The sequence below is a fragment of the Bombina bombina genome, chromosome 11 (genome assembly GCF_027579735.1).
Source record: "Bombina bombina isolate aBomBom1 chromosome 11, aBomBom1.pri, whole genome shotgun sequence".
NCBI lineage: Eukaryota > Metazoa > Chordata > Amphibia > Anura > Bombinatoridae > Bombina > Bombina bombina.
Genome location: NC_069509.1, coordinates 195,467,786 through 195,483,049, shown reverse-complemented (window position 1 = coordinate 195,483,049; position 15,264 = coordinate 195,467,786). Strand labels below are relative to the sequence as shown.

At 39.2% G+C, this 15,264-nt stretch overlaps 1 protein-coding gene across 1 annotated transcript in view; it reads left to right on the top strand.

The window, feature by feature from the left end:
- The first annotated feature begins 1,122 nt into the window (after positions 1–1,122).
- The window catches only part of TNRC18 (trinucleotide repeat containing 18), a 466,016-nt gene continuing 451,874 nt past the window's right edge, over positions 1,123–15,264 (top strand). Inside the window, exon 1 of the mRNA XM_053694281.1 lies at positions 1,123–1,311. Within this exon, the coding sequence (XP_053550256.1) occupies positions 1,134–1,311 (178 nt within the window). The 5' untranslated portion in view covers positions 1,123–1,133. The remainder of the gene's footprint in view (positions 1,312–15,264) is intronic.

Sequence of the window (15,264 nt, the reverse complement as noted above, 5' to 3'; positions counted from 1 at the left end):
ATACATACATACTTTTTATTTTCCAGCTGGGTAGGGGCAGTGTAATACTTTGTTATAATATAACATTTTCTTCTATCTAAAACACAAATTAATTGCATAATGTATTAATTATTAATTTAGTTAATGATAATTTGTGCAATAAACATTTTAAAATTAGCGAATTATACCTAAATGTTAGCCCGCTGATCAGTACAATCATTAAACAGGTCCTGGGGAGAACACGGTATAGGATACCAGTACAAATATAAAATGTGGAACACCCCGGTCCACAAATGCTGATGTACAATTCTAGGAGCCATGTCTCGTCTCTGTGGCTTCTGGGATCTGTTGTGTATCTGCCACACAATATGTGTCTGTAATAGAGTTCTAATATGTGTGCACAGTATGAGGTCTTACTAGCACAACATCAAATATTATGTGACGCGCAACGTGCAGTCTATCAGTAGCTAGCTATACATACTGCAAGTGCTGACATTAATATCAGTCATAGGAACCAGTTGTGTTTTTCCCCTCATATTTTCTAGAATATTCTAAAGAATGAATAAATGAGCTTTGGTTCTCTTCCAGACCTCGACAAATTCATGGAGTCATGGGACCACAGCTGCTGCATTTTATTTCTGGCTTGTAATATTTTAGATGTATTCTGTATACATTTGCATACAAATACTGTAACCTGTGTGTATATAAAATCTATCTCACAGTTACCCCTATATAGCCTGGTATCTGAAGGGCTTGTTTATATCCTTCTGCTTTATGTTCTGTCCCATGTGATAAAAACCCAGGTATGTACTGTTAACTGAACAATTCTAGAATGTCAGAGTGTTTTAAGCCTCATTTAGGTAGTAGGATTGTTATGTGCATGTAAGCTAAACACTTCTGGAGATTATATGTACAATTCAAAAAGTTTGGAGGCCGAAATAGATTTTTAGAGCCTGTAGTACGACATTTATCCAGTCTTGCCAGTGTAACTTTGATATTTTTTTTCAGAAAGGTGACACTAGGTCCTATCCAGCTCCTGTATAATGTACCTGTTTCTACATTGCATGTAAGTTGTGTTTGGGACTTCCGTAACTTTGTCCTATTCTGTTCCGCAGGCTCCAGAACATGGTTCGTTTTAAGCAGTCAGTGTGAGGATGGATGGACGGGAGTTTGTACAGATGCCGCCCCCGTTGCTCCCAGGACTACCCCTGGATGGTGGTCGAGCCGGGGGTGGGGGAGCTGCAGGGCGTCTCGCAACCTCCACGGGACACTTGGCCCAACTCTCCTCTGCAAAGTACCTTCCACCTGCTCTTAATGTGCACTCCCATCCAGGTAAGTCAGAGGGCTGGAGTAATGGAGTTAGTAACTTACTATTTATGTACTAGTGATCAGCAATGTACCATGGGTATACTGGGCAGGGTGCACCGTGTGTGTATATACTGGTGATCAGCAATGTGTCATAGGTATGCAGGGCGCACTGAGTGCGTATATACTGGTGATCAGCAATGTGTCATAGGTATACAGGGTGCACCGTGTGTGTATATACTGGTGATCAGCAATGTGTCATAGGTATACAGGGTGCACCGAGTGCGTATATACTGGTGATCAGCAATGTGTCATAGGTATACAGGGTGCACCGTGTGTGTATATACTGGTGATCAGCAATGTGTCATAGGTATGCAGGGTGCACTGAGTGCGTATATACTGGTGATCAGCAATGTGTCATAGGTATGCAGGGTGCACCGAGTGCGTATATACTGGTGATCAGCAATTTGTCATAGGTATGCAGGGTGCAGCGAGTGCGTATATACTGGTGATCAGCAATGTGTCAGGTATACAGGGCGCACTGAGTGCATATATACTTGTGATCAGCAATGTGCCATGGGTATACAGGGTATCATTATATATCACTAGATATGCATAGATAGATGATTATTATATACACTAGATATGCATAGATAGTTAGATAATCGTTATATATCACTAGATATGCATAGATAGGTAGATCATTATATATCACTAGATATGTATATGTGTGTGTGTGTATGTATGTATATGTATGTGTATATATATATAGATATAGATATAGATAGATATATAGATAGATAGATAGAGATAATTGAAATGAATGAAATTATTGGGAGGTGAACTATCTCCAGTTTAATAGGTTAATCATTCATAATTTAATTTTATCAACTTTTCAGATTTTCTTTATTGGAATGAGAAAAATGATTACCTTAATAATAAATAAAATAGTTTTATTCAAAGGAACAGTCTACAATAGATTTTTTTATTGTTTTAAAATCTAGATAATCCCTTTATTACCCATTCCCCAGTTTTGCATAACCAATACTCTTATGTTAAAGTGATGGTAAATTTCAGACTATAAGAATTTTGCAATGGAAACTATATTAGTTTGCAAGTAAAACCACATAATTATTCTTATTTTTAAATATATGGCATTTGATTAGTTAAGGTTTACAATCACTTTAATTTACTTTTCACCTCTGTGATTACCTTGTATCTAAGCATCTTCTGACAGCCCCCTGATCACATGACTTTTTTATTTATTATTTGAGTTGCATTTAGTACTGTGTTGTGCTAAACCTTAAATAACTCCTCGGGTGTGAACACAATGTTATCTATATGTCGCACATGAACTAGCAGTCTCCTGTTGTGAAAAGCAAATGAAAAGCATGTGATTAAGAGGCTGTCAATAGAGCCTTTGAAACAGGCAGAATTTTAGACGTGTAAAGGTTATACAGTATATTAATATAACAATGTTGGTTGTGCACAGCTGAGGAATGGGTAGTAAAGGCATTATCTATCTTTTTAATCAATAACAATTTTAGTGTAGGCTTTCCCTTTAACTAAGGAAAGATAACCATTAACTTAATAATAATAATAATAATACTATATATTAAGGTCTATTTCTCAACTTTTTGTGTTTATATTATAACATTTTGCTAGGATACAGATTCACCATTTTGAAAACTACAAAACCAATAATATGTGATAATATCTTCTAGATAGAAAAATTGTACAAAATAATCTGACCGAAACCTGTGGGAGAGTTTGAGATTGTGATGGATTAATGGAATTTATTTACTAAACAAAAACAATATTACAGCCATGAATATAAAGCATCTTGCTATATAATTTACAACTAATCTATATTTCAGGATAAATACATTTTAGATTATAATGTATCTTAAATAGAAGCTATCTTTAGATAGATTTTTCATAAAAAAAAGCATTTTATTTAAAAAAAATAAAAATCTGATTTAAATCGATTAAAAAAATATTCACCATGTTTTTAATACATTTATTCACATGGCATTAGAAAGATAGTACAGTACTGAAATCAGAGAGGGAATAGTTGTTTAATATTATAGACTATCATTGCATTTTAGATCACAAAAAAACAAACCAAAACAGGAGCGGAGAACATTGTGACTTACTGGTGGGGAACAGCGATCATTTTTTATTTTGTTTAATAAAATATTTCATGAAAAAGTCCGGAATTGGGGATTTGTACCTTTTTATTACTAATCTGTTTGATGTTACCATCATCATTTCCTACAAAATCAGAAAACAAAGCAAGATCTGTATCCTAAATGTTAGGAATGTTTGTGTCTGTTCTGTAGATCTGTATTTTATGTGCCAGGTCATTAACCATAGTTTTTTGCAACTTGACAAAACATGAACAAACATCATATATGTGGATTGTAACCAACTGGCTTTGTTCTTGTCAGTGGTCATACTGGAAAGAAACTATTAAAGGGACACTGAACCCACATTTTTTCTTTCATGATTCAGATAGAGCTTGACATTTCAATCAACTTTCTAATTTACTCCTATTATCAATTTTTCTTCGTTCTCTTGCTATCTTTATTTTAAAAGCAAGAATGTAAATATTAGCAGCCAGCCCATTTTAGTTTCAGCACCATGGATAGCGTTTGCTTATTGAAGGCTGACATTTACCCACCAGTAAGCAAGCATAACCCAGATTCTTAACCAAAAATGGGGGCTCCCATGCATCACATTCCATGCAACAATTGAGCAAACTGAAATCTGTGTCCTTAAAGGGTTAAATAAAGATACCAAGAGAACAAATAAAAATTGATATTAGGAGTAAATTAGAAAGTTCCTTAAAATTGCTGCTCTATCTGAATCAAGAAAGAAAAAAAATTGGATTTAGTGTCCCTTTTAAGTGAATGGTTAAATCCAGGTATTTACAATCTTAGAAACCATTTTAGACATTGTTACTAGAGCAGTTAATCCCAGAGGTTTTTTATATTATGGATAGGAAATGTTTTTAGTAAAATTGGGCTATTTTATTAAATCGTTAGATTCTTCAGTTCAGAAACAAATATTTTCTCCTTGTTCAGGTACTGCTTTTTCCCAGATAAGATCGGGCTATGATCTATTGCATTACATGTATTCATTTATCTGTATGTATATTTTTTTAGTTATGTGGTTGATTTCCTCCCCCCCCATATTTTTATTGTTCCATGTTATAAGAAGAATGCTATATATATATTTTCTCTTTATGGCTGCGGCATACCTGTAATTAGTAGGTTTGCATTGGTCAGCAGAGTGCATGTAAAGCCAAGAAAAGATTGGCTTTACATGCACACAGTGAGAGGCTTCTGTTACCCACTCCCTCACAGGTGCCTTGCTGTAATCTGACCCTTGTAAACACTCCTGTCTGTGGTCGCCCAGACCCTAAGCTTTATGGTTCGCTATCTACTGCAGTCTGGGGACATTGTTACATTAGCAGTTGGTATCATGCTTAGGAGACAGACGTTTTAGGAGCTAGGACTTTATATATTTTGAACAGTTCAAAACTGCCAAAACAAAAGTAAAATTCTATGAGGTGCGGCCAGCGTACTTATGGGAAATGTCAGGCTCTGTAACAGAATATCGGATGTGAGGGGTCTTGGTTAAAGGGACAGTTTACTCAAACATTTTCTCCCCTTTTAATTTGTTTCCAATTATTCAATTTACCTGCTGGAGTGTATTAAATTGTTTACAAGTATTTCCATTACCCTTACATTGGCATTTGACATAGTTGATGTAACATGAGGTATCCCCATCTATGCTGAAAGTTTCTGGCCTTAGGTCCAAGCTATAGATAAGCTGTGTAAACACAGCCTGCAGAATAAATTACACTCCCAGTGGGGTATAGAAGACATAAAGTACTAAAATGTTAATAGTTAATTTTCCATTGTTCTCTCCAAGTATTGGTCTTTGGTTTACTGACAGATATAAGATGAAGCATGTGTGTCTAGACAATGTGATAAAGTAATGAGATCTGATTATCCCTACAGATATAAGATACACATGAATATGTACACAATGTGATACAGTAATGAGATCTGATTATACCTACAGATATAAGATACAGACACATGTATATGTACACAGTGTGATACAGTAATGAGATCTGATTATACCTACAGATATAAGATACAGACACATGTATATGTACACATTGTGATACAGTAATGAGATCTGATTATACCTACAGATATAAGATACAGACACATGTATATGTACACATTGTGATACAGTAATGAGATCTGATTATACCTACAGATATAAGATAAAGACACATGTATATGTACACAGTGTGATAAAGTAATGAGATCTGATTATACCTACAGATATAAGATACAGACACATGTATATGTACACAATGTGATACAGTAATGAGATCTGATTATACCTACAGATATAAGATACAGACACATGTATATGTACACAATGTGATACAGTAATGAGATCTGATTATACCTACAGATATAAGATACAGACACATGTATATGTACACAGTGTGATACAGTAATGAGATCTGATTATACCTACAGATATAAGATACAGACACATGTATATGTACACAATGTGATACAGTAATGAGATCTGATTATACCTACAGATATAAGATACAGACACATGTATATGTACACAATGTGATACAGTAATGAGATCTGATTATACCTACAGATATAAGATACAGACACATGTATATATACACAATGTGATACAGTAATGAGATCTGATTATACCTACAGATATAAGATAAAGACACATATATATGTACACAGTGTGATACAGTAATGAGATCTGATTATACCTACAGATATAAGATAAAGACACATGTATATGTACACAATGTGATACAGTAATGAGATCTGATTATACCTACAGATATAAGATACAGACACATGTATATGTACACAGTGTGATAAAGTAATGAGATCTGATTATACCTACAGATATAAGATACAGACACATGTATATGTACACAGTGTGATAAAGTAATGAGATCTGATTATACCTACAGATATAAGATAAAGACACATGTATATGTACACAGTGTGATAAAGTAATGAGATCTGATTATACCTACAGATATAAGATACAGACACATGTATATGTACACATTGTGATACAGTAATGAGATCTGATTATACCTACAGATATAAGATACAGACACATGTATATGTACACAATGTGATACAGTAATGAGATCTGATTATAACTACAGATATAAGATACAGACACATGTATATGTACACAATGTGATACAGTAATGAGATCTGATTATACCTACAGATATAAGATACAGACACATGTATATGTACACAGTGTGATACAGTAATGAGATCTGATTATACCTACAGATATAAGATACAGACACATGTATATGTACACAATGTGATACAGTAATGAGAGCTGATTATACCTACAGATATAAGATAGACACATGTATATGTACACAGTGTGATATAGTAATGAGATCTGATTACACCTACAGATATAAGATACAGACACATGTATATGTACACAGTGTGATACAGTAATGAGATCTGATTATAACTACAGATATAAGATACAGACACATGTATATGTACACAGTGTGATAAAGTAATGAGATCTGATTATACCTACAGATATAAGATACAGACACATGTATATGTACACAATGTGATACAGTAATGAGATCTGATTATACCTACAGATATAAGATAAAGACACATGTATATATACACAGTGTGATACAGTAATGAGATCTGATTATACCTACAGATATAAGATACAGACACATGTATATGTACACAATGTGATACAGTAATGAGATCTGATTATACCTACAGATATAAGATACAGACACATGTATATGTACACAGTGTGATACAGTAATGAGATCTGATTATACATACAGATATAAGATACAGACACATGTATATGTACACATTGTGATACAGTAATGAGATCTGATTATACCTACATATATAAGATAAATACACATGTATATGTACACAGTGTGATACTTTATACCTACATATATAAGATAAATACACATGTATATGTACACAGTGTGATACAGTAATGCGATCTGATTATACCTACAGATATAAGATACAGACACATGTATATGTACACATGTGATACAGTAATGAGATCTGATTATAGCTCTTCAACTATAGCTTTTTACAGGAGAACCCGCTGTCCGTAATTATGAGGCAGCGGTCATCAGACCGCTGCTTCCTATCCTCTTCTTCACCTATTAGTTGAAGAATTTCAATCTCCCCGGTTTCGTCCAACAGGGGAGATAGACAGCTCCTGCCCGCGTGTGATTGGCTGTGCGCGGCAGGGGGCAGCATTGCACGCAAGCACAAAATAGTGCTTGTGTGCAATGTTAAATTCCGCCAGCAAGATTCTGTCTTCCAGAGGCAAGCTGCGCCGGACAGGGACGCAAATGTACGTCCCTGTCGGCAGTAGCTTGATAAATCGAACCCAATGACACTCACATAGTGACCTTCAGTGTCTGTGTTGACCACTTTTACGAGCCAGTTTTCATGGAGTGCAGAGGGCAGATTACATGGAGCCCAGTAGCACACAGGCTTAATGATCACATTTAACTTGATGAGTGCTGATGTCCCCAGCAAACCTCTGATGTTTTGGCTCTCCTGGGACGCTTGTGCAGAATATGGATTGGTGATATTTCAGTGCTTTTGGGCGCTTCCTATGAAAGGTTATTCTTTATGCTAAAGGGTTAACCGGGCAGAATGCTTTTACCGTGGGCATTTCTAAACCCCAGATACAAATATCGGCTGCTGTGTGTTGTGTAAACGTAGGGTCTGCTTAATAGGACAGACCGGAGCAAAACAAAATGCTGTACGGTCTCTCTGCTGGCACTTTGTACCCTCGCTCTATGTTTCAGCTGTCGCCATTGTGCTTTGAATTGTGTGCAGTATGGTGGCAGTTGTAGATGCCACATGTGCCCGCAAATTTCAGCTGTCGTCATGCCATTTAACACCTTGTAATTCCCAGTCATTTCTGTTGTATTGCTATAGAATTACATTGGCCAAGTCTAAACATTTTTAAAATAAACAAACATCTTGTTTTACAGTATCCAGATCTGTCCTGAGTGTGCAAACAGCAACGCTAGTCACAGTCATGCTGTTAGTATAAAGTGCATTGTTTTACAGTATCCAGATCTGTCCTGTGTGCAAACAGCAACGCTAGTCACAGTCATGCTGTTAGTATAAAGTGCATTGTTTTACATTAGCCAGATCTGTCCTGAGTGTGCAAACAGCAACGTTAGTCACAGTCATGCTGTTAGTATAAAGTGCATTGTTTTACAGTAGCCAGATCTGTCCTGTGTGCAAACAGCAACGCTAGTCACAGTCATGCTGTTAGTATAAAGTGCATTGTTTTACAGTATCAAGATCTGTCCTGTGTGCAAACAGCAACGCTAGTCACAGTCATGCTGTTAGTATAAAGTGCATTGTTTTACAGTAGCAAGATCTCTCCTGAGTGTGCAAACGGCAACGCTAGTCACAGTCATGCTGTTAGTATAAAGTGCATTGTTTTACAGTATCCAGATCTGTCCTGTGTGCAAACAGCAACTCTAGTCACAGTCATGCTGTTAGTATAAAGTGCATTGTTTTACAGTATCCAGATCTGTCCTGTGTGCAAACAGCAACGCTAGTCACAGTCAGGCTGTTAGTATAAAGTGCATTGTTTTACAGTAGCCAGCTCTGTCCTGTGTGCAAACAGCAACGCTAGTCACAGTCATGCTGTTAGTATAAAGTGCATTGTTTTACAGTTTCCAGCTCTGTCCTGTGTGCAAACAGCAACGCTAGTCACAGTCAGGCTGTTAGTATAAAGTGCATTGTTTTACAGTAGCCAGATCTGTCCTGAGTGTGCAAACGGCAACGCTAGTCACAGTCAGGCTGTTAGTATAAAGTGCATTGTTTTACAGTAGCCAGATCTGTCCTGAGTGTGCAAACAGCAACGCTAGTCACAGTCATGCTGTTAGTATAAAGTGCATTGTTTTACAGTAGCCAGATCTGTCCTGTGTGCAAACAGCAACGCTAGTCACAGTCATGCTGTTAGTATAAAGTGCATTGTTTTACAGTAGCCAGCTCTGTCCTGTGTGCAAACAGCAACGCTAGTCACAGTTATGCTGTTAGTATAAAGTGCATTGTTTTACAGTAGCCAGCTCTGTCCTGTGTGCAAACAGCAACGCTAGTCACAGTCATGCTGTTAGTATAAAGTGCATTGTTTTACAGTAGCAAGATCTCTCCTGAGTGTGCAAACGGCAACGCTAGTCTCAGTCATGCTGTTAGTATAAAGTGCATTGTTTTACAGTATCCAGATCTGTCCTGAGTGTGCAAACAGCAACGCTAGTCACAGTCATGCTGTTAGTATAAAGTGCATTGTTTTACAGTAGCCAGATCTGTCCTGAGTGTGCAAACAGCAACGCTAGTCACAGTCATGCTGTTAGTATAAAGTGCATTGTTTTACAGTAGCCAGATCTGTCCTGTGTGCAAACAGCAACGCTAGTCACAGTCATGCTGTTAGTATAAAGTGCATTGTTTTACAGTAGCCAGATCTGTCCTGAGTGTGCAAACAGCAATGCTAGTCACAGTCATGCTGTTAGTATAAAGTGCATTGTTTTACAGTAGCCAGCTCTGTCCTGTGTGCAAACAGCAACGCTAGTCACAGTCATGCTGTTAGTATAAAGTGCATTGTTTTACAGTAGCCAGCTCTGTCCTGTGTGCAAACAGCAACGCTAGTCACAGTCATGCTGTTAGTATAAAGTGCATTGTTTTACAGTAGCAAGATCTCTCCTGAGTGTGCAAACGGCAACGCTAGTCTCAGTCATGCTGTTAGTATAAAGTGCATTGTTTTACAGTATCCAGATCTGTCCTGAGTGTGCAAACAGCAACGCTAGTCACAGTCATGCTGTTAGTATAAAGTGCATTGTTTTACAGTAGCCAGATCTGTCCTGAGTGTGCAAACAGCAACGCTAGTCACAGTCATGCTGTTAGTATAAAGTGCATTGTTTTACAGTAGCCAGATCTGTCCTGTGTGCAAACAGCAACGCTAGTCACAGTCATGCTGTTAGTATAAAGTGCATTGTTTTACAGTAGCCAGATCTGTCCTGTGTGCAAACAGCAACGCTAGTCACAGTCATGCTGTTAGTATAAAGTGCATTGTTTTACAGTAGCCAGATCTGTCCTGAGTGTGCAAACAGCAATGCTAGTCACAGTCATGCTGTTAGTATAAAGTGCATTGTTTTACAGTAGCCAGCTCTGTCCTGTGTGCAAACAGCAACGCTAGTCACAGTCATGCTGTTAGTATAAAGTGCATTGTTTTACAGTAGCCAGATCTGTCCTGTGTGCAAACAGCAACGCTAGTCAGTCATGCTGTTAGTATAAAGTGCATTGTTTTACAGTAGCCAGATCTGCCCTGTGTGCAAACAGCAACACTAGTCACAGTCATGCTGTTAGTATAAAGTGCATTGTTTTACAGTAGCCAGATCTGTCCTGTGTGCAAACAGCAACGCTAGTCACAGTCATGCTGTTAGTATAAAGTGCATTGTTTTACAGTTGCTATCAGCTAAAGCCAATTAGGGGCATATATGTAGCAGGGTTAGCCTGGAGCCACCAGCAGGCTCATTTTAAGTTCTGAGAATTAGAAAATCCACAATTTTTAAGATTAAATTAAGCAAATTATATATATAAAATCAGTGTTGAGTGTAAGTTTAAGGCTTATTTGCTTGTTGTAGTGTGACTCGGATGTAACCAAATTAGAAGCATAAAGCCTATCTCTTGTGTTAGTATTTATAGACAAATGGGGTGTGATCATTTCCCGGGGGGGCAAAAAAACCTCAGATCCTCATTTTTAGACTATGCTGATTCATGTGTTTGTCTTTTTATATTAATTCTAACGATAATAAATCTATTTTACAAATGATATGACAGCTGGTAGCTTCAGTGTAATATGCATCAATAAAAACCCACTCGTACTCGCACAAGTCTACAACTTTTAGCCTCCATCCTGAGATGGGCCTCTGCAGCCCTTTTCAGCAGCGATGAGAGCTGTGGTGGGGCATTATGGGAGCTGTGGTGGGGATTGGGACCGGCTTGTGTAAGGGGCTCTTGTCTGTCTCAGATTAGCAGCAGCACTGTCTGTAGAAAGAAAATAACCACTAAGGAATGAGAAGGGAATTAGAAGAGCTGATACAAAGCATTACAAAATGCTGCTTACTCTGTTATTCTTTTAGCAGTGCTATATGCTGCCCTGTTTGCCCCCAGTCTTATATAGAACCCCCTGTCAGAAGCAGCTCATAGAGAGCAAATAGCCTGAGTGCTGTCTCTGTGAGGTCTGTAAGCAGCCAGCTGGCACACCTACAGCACTGGCATCTGTCCCTGCACAGCCGGTAGTGGCCTGTCTGAGCTTTACATGTGTAGGGAGCTCACCACAATAAAGCAGTAAGCCTCTGACTACCATTAAAAGGTGCTGTTATAGCAGATGCTACAGGGGTGCAATCTAAAGCTGAAATGAAGCTCCCCCAATAACTGCTGGTGTCATTACATCAGTTTCACCCCTTTTGCTGCCAGATAAGGCTGCCTTTTGCTACACAGTAGTATTCTCTATAATCCTTTGGCATACAAGCAGTTAGTGGGATGTATTTGGTTACCACATACTGAGACAAAGCAGAAGAAAGCGAGGCCAATAGGGCGACGTTTCCATTGGCACAGCCAAAAGTGGAGGTTAGTGGGAGATGATTGGAAGGAACAGATGCTTCAGCTTTGACAATTGGTTGAGGGGCATTAGGTAGGAACCAGGACAGGAGTCCCTAGGAGCCAGGGAGGGAGGTATTAATAGCTATATCCTACTGCTGAGGTACTTTAATTTAAACCGTCTGCGTCACATGAGATGGATAGACATTTACTGTTGTATATTGTGTGGCAAAGAAACCAGACTCATTTGAAGCCAGATATGAAGAGTCTGATGAGGGTTAGGAGGTGGCCAGGATCACTTCCGGAAAAGTCCGACGGAGCAATTAAGGGGATCTGTGGCTTAAGGGACGAGGGCAGCAGTAGGCTACACTCAAGTGCCAGTAGGCGGTTGCTCTATCCCTTTTTCTGAGTTTGCATTTGGTACTTTTTATTCATCCCTTGTTGGCAGCTTGAGATAACCATTCATACAGATGTGACCCTAGTGAAGGAAGGTGACCAGTGACGGTCCTAGGGCCCCTCATATTAATCTTTATATTAGACTCACAGCAGAATCATCTCAAACCACTCTGCTTGTGGGTGAGACAAGTGAAGAGGTGGACAAAAATGACTTTCCTGCTGCAGGTGAGGGGCTGTGGGACTCTAACTGCAAGTTTTAGGGCTGTGCCGAAGCCAACACATTCTGTTTCTTTCCCTTACCCTAAAGCCTGCCAGGCACTCAAGCACTGGAAAGCTGCAAATAACCCTGGTAGCTGCATTCTTGGATCATGCTCGTGTCCTTTTCATGGACAACTAACAATCTGCCCAACTCCCATTGCTTTATGTAACACTTGAGATAACTATAAGCTGACTTCCAACTGTTGGAGAGTTTTATTCAATGTAAAGACTCCTCCTTAGTCAGATAATGCAGCAGATCTGGACTCCTAAGCAGTTGCTTTATCCATTCAGCAGATAGAACCCAGATAATGAGTATGTCTAGGTGTTCTCTAGCTGAGGTGGTCTGTACCTGGCATGTTAAGTGATGCCCAAAACTCGTGAAAAAAACAAACCCCATAAGCTTTCACTCTAATGAGCTTTCTGAACACATTTCATCTCTATAAAATGATGCAGGTGGCAATAATTAGACTATATGAATTCATTACCTGAGGGCTAGTAAACCCCTTATAGTAGATATTTGAGGAAGGCTAGTTGATCCTACACTGGGCTGGCATACAAAATGTACAGATCACTAAGTACCCTGCAGGTTCCTGGCTGATAACTGGGAACCTCCTCATGCACTGGGAGTATCTGTATCTGCATGGTGGTAGTTATTACCCTGTAGAACTGAAGTGTCAGCTGTTATTGTATTGCTTTTTGTACATTTAAAATCACCCAGCAGCTGGAATGTTTTATATGGGAATATATGTAGAAGAATAAAAAAACATAGAGTTAAAATTAGAATTTTAGGAGCTGTGATTTCCTGGTTCCAGTAGTGACAATAGCCATAGAGCTCTGAGAGTTTATGCATTTATGTATATGGGTCTGGTGGTGATGAGAAGTCAGGTATAGCTTATTGGCTGCCACGCAGGAGAGCGATGTATTCACGCAAATTGCTGGACTCTAATTAGATACATTTGTCAGCGTTCTCCACAGAAAATGTTGCCAGCTGAGTGGCATTATAAATTAGCTGGCCGAAGGAAGTGTAATATTTTCTAATATAACATTTTTTGCTATCCAAAGCACAAATAAATTGCATAATTTAACAAATTTCTTTAATGATAATTTGTGCAATAAACATTGAAGAATGTTAATATTAGCTTAATATTGGCTATAATTTTAGCTGGGTGGTGCACCCGTTAAAAGGTCTTGTGGAGATGGCTGATTTGTCATTTCTGCGGATCAGTACAGTGGATTTGTTTGGGTATAGCTACAGTCAGTAATCATGTTGATAAACATTAGTCTTTTGTGCATGATTATGCAATGTCTGTAATTATTAGGTTATATTTGCTCATTGTATTGCTGGAGGCAGAACACTTTGTTTTCTCTGTACAACACAATATGGTGGAAATTCCTCCATTTGAGGCTGTAGAGGTGTTGTCTGTTGTGTGCACACCATGCGTGCCCTGACAGGCCGGTCTCTGGAATCCCTGCAGCTTGTTATTCTCCTCCTGCTGCCACTGAACACTTGATGTCTGATTACATATTCGCCTCCTCATTCGCTTCATTCCACTTCAGTGAGCACAGAAAGTGTGTGATTGTTTAGGCTGTAACCTGCACACGTTTCAGGCATGTAAGTGAAGGGATCGAATAGGATCATATTTTCAGGGGGTGTTTATGGTGGGTTAGAAAATGAACCTGGGGGGGGGGGAGTGCATGTTTAGAGGTGGGAGTGTTAAGTATTTAAACTGTGGAGAGGGTGCACTTTGCCAGGGGTAGATCAGTAGGGGTCCTGGAGAAGAAAAGCAACACAGTAAGAGTGTGGGGGGGGGGGGGGTAACACTCTGTAGGGGTAATGGAGAGGATCGGAGTGATACTCTGCTGGGGAGCTGACGAGGAACAGAGTTCTGTAGGGTACTGGAGAGGATCAGAGTGATGCTCTGGTGGGTAACATTCTGTAGGGTTATGGGGAGGATAGAAGTGATGCTCTGCTGGGCAATGGGTGAGCAGCAGAGTTCTGTAGGGTTATGGGGAGGATAGAAGTGATGCTCTGCTGGGCAATGGGTGAGCAGCAGAGTTCTGTAGGGTTATGGGGAGGTTAGAAGTAATGCTCTGCTGGGGAACAGGTGAGCGGTAGAGTTCTGTAGGGTTATGGGGAGGATAGAAGTGATGCTCTGCTGGGGAACAGGTGAGCAGCAGAGTTCTGTAGGGTTATAGGGAGGAAAGAAGTGATGCTCTGCTGGGGAACAGGTGAGCAGCAGAGTTCTGTTGGGTTATGGGGAGGAAAGAAGTGTTGCTCTGCTGGGGAACAGGTGAGCAGCAGAGTTCTGTAGGGTTATGGGGAGGTTAGAAGTGTGTAGGGTTATGGGGAGGTTAGAAGTGATGCTCTGCTGGGGAACAGGTGAGCAGCAGAGTTCTGTAGGGTTATGGGGAGGATAGAAGTGATGCTCTGCTGGGGAACAGGTGAGCAGCAGAGTTCTGTAGGGTTATGGGGAGGTGAGAAGTGATGCTCTGCTGGGGATCAGGTGAGCAGCAGAGTTCTGTAGGGTTATAGGGAGGATAGAAGTGTTGCTCTGCTGGGGAACAGGTGAGCAGCAGAGTTCTG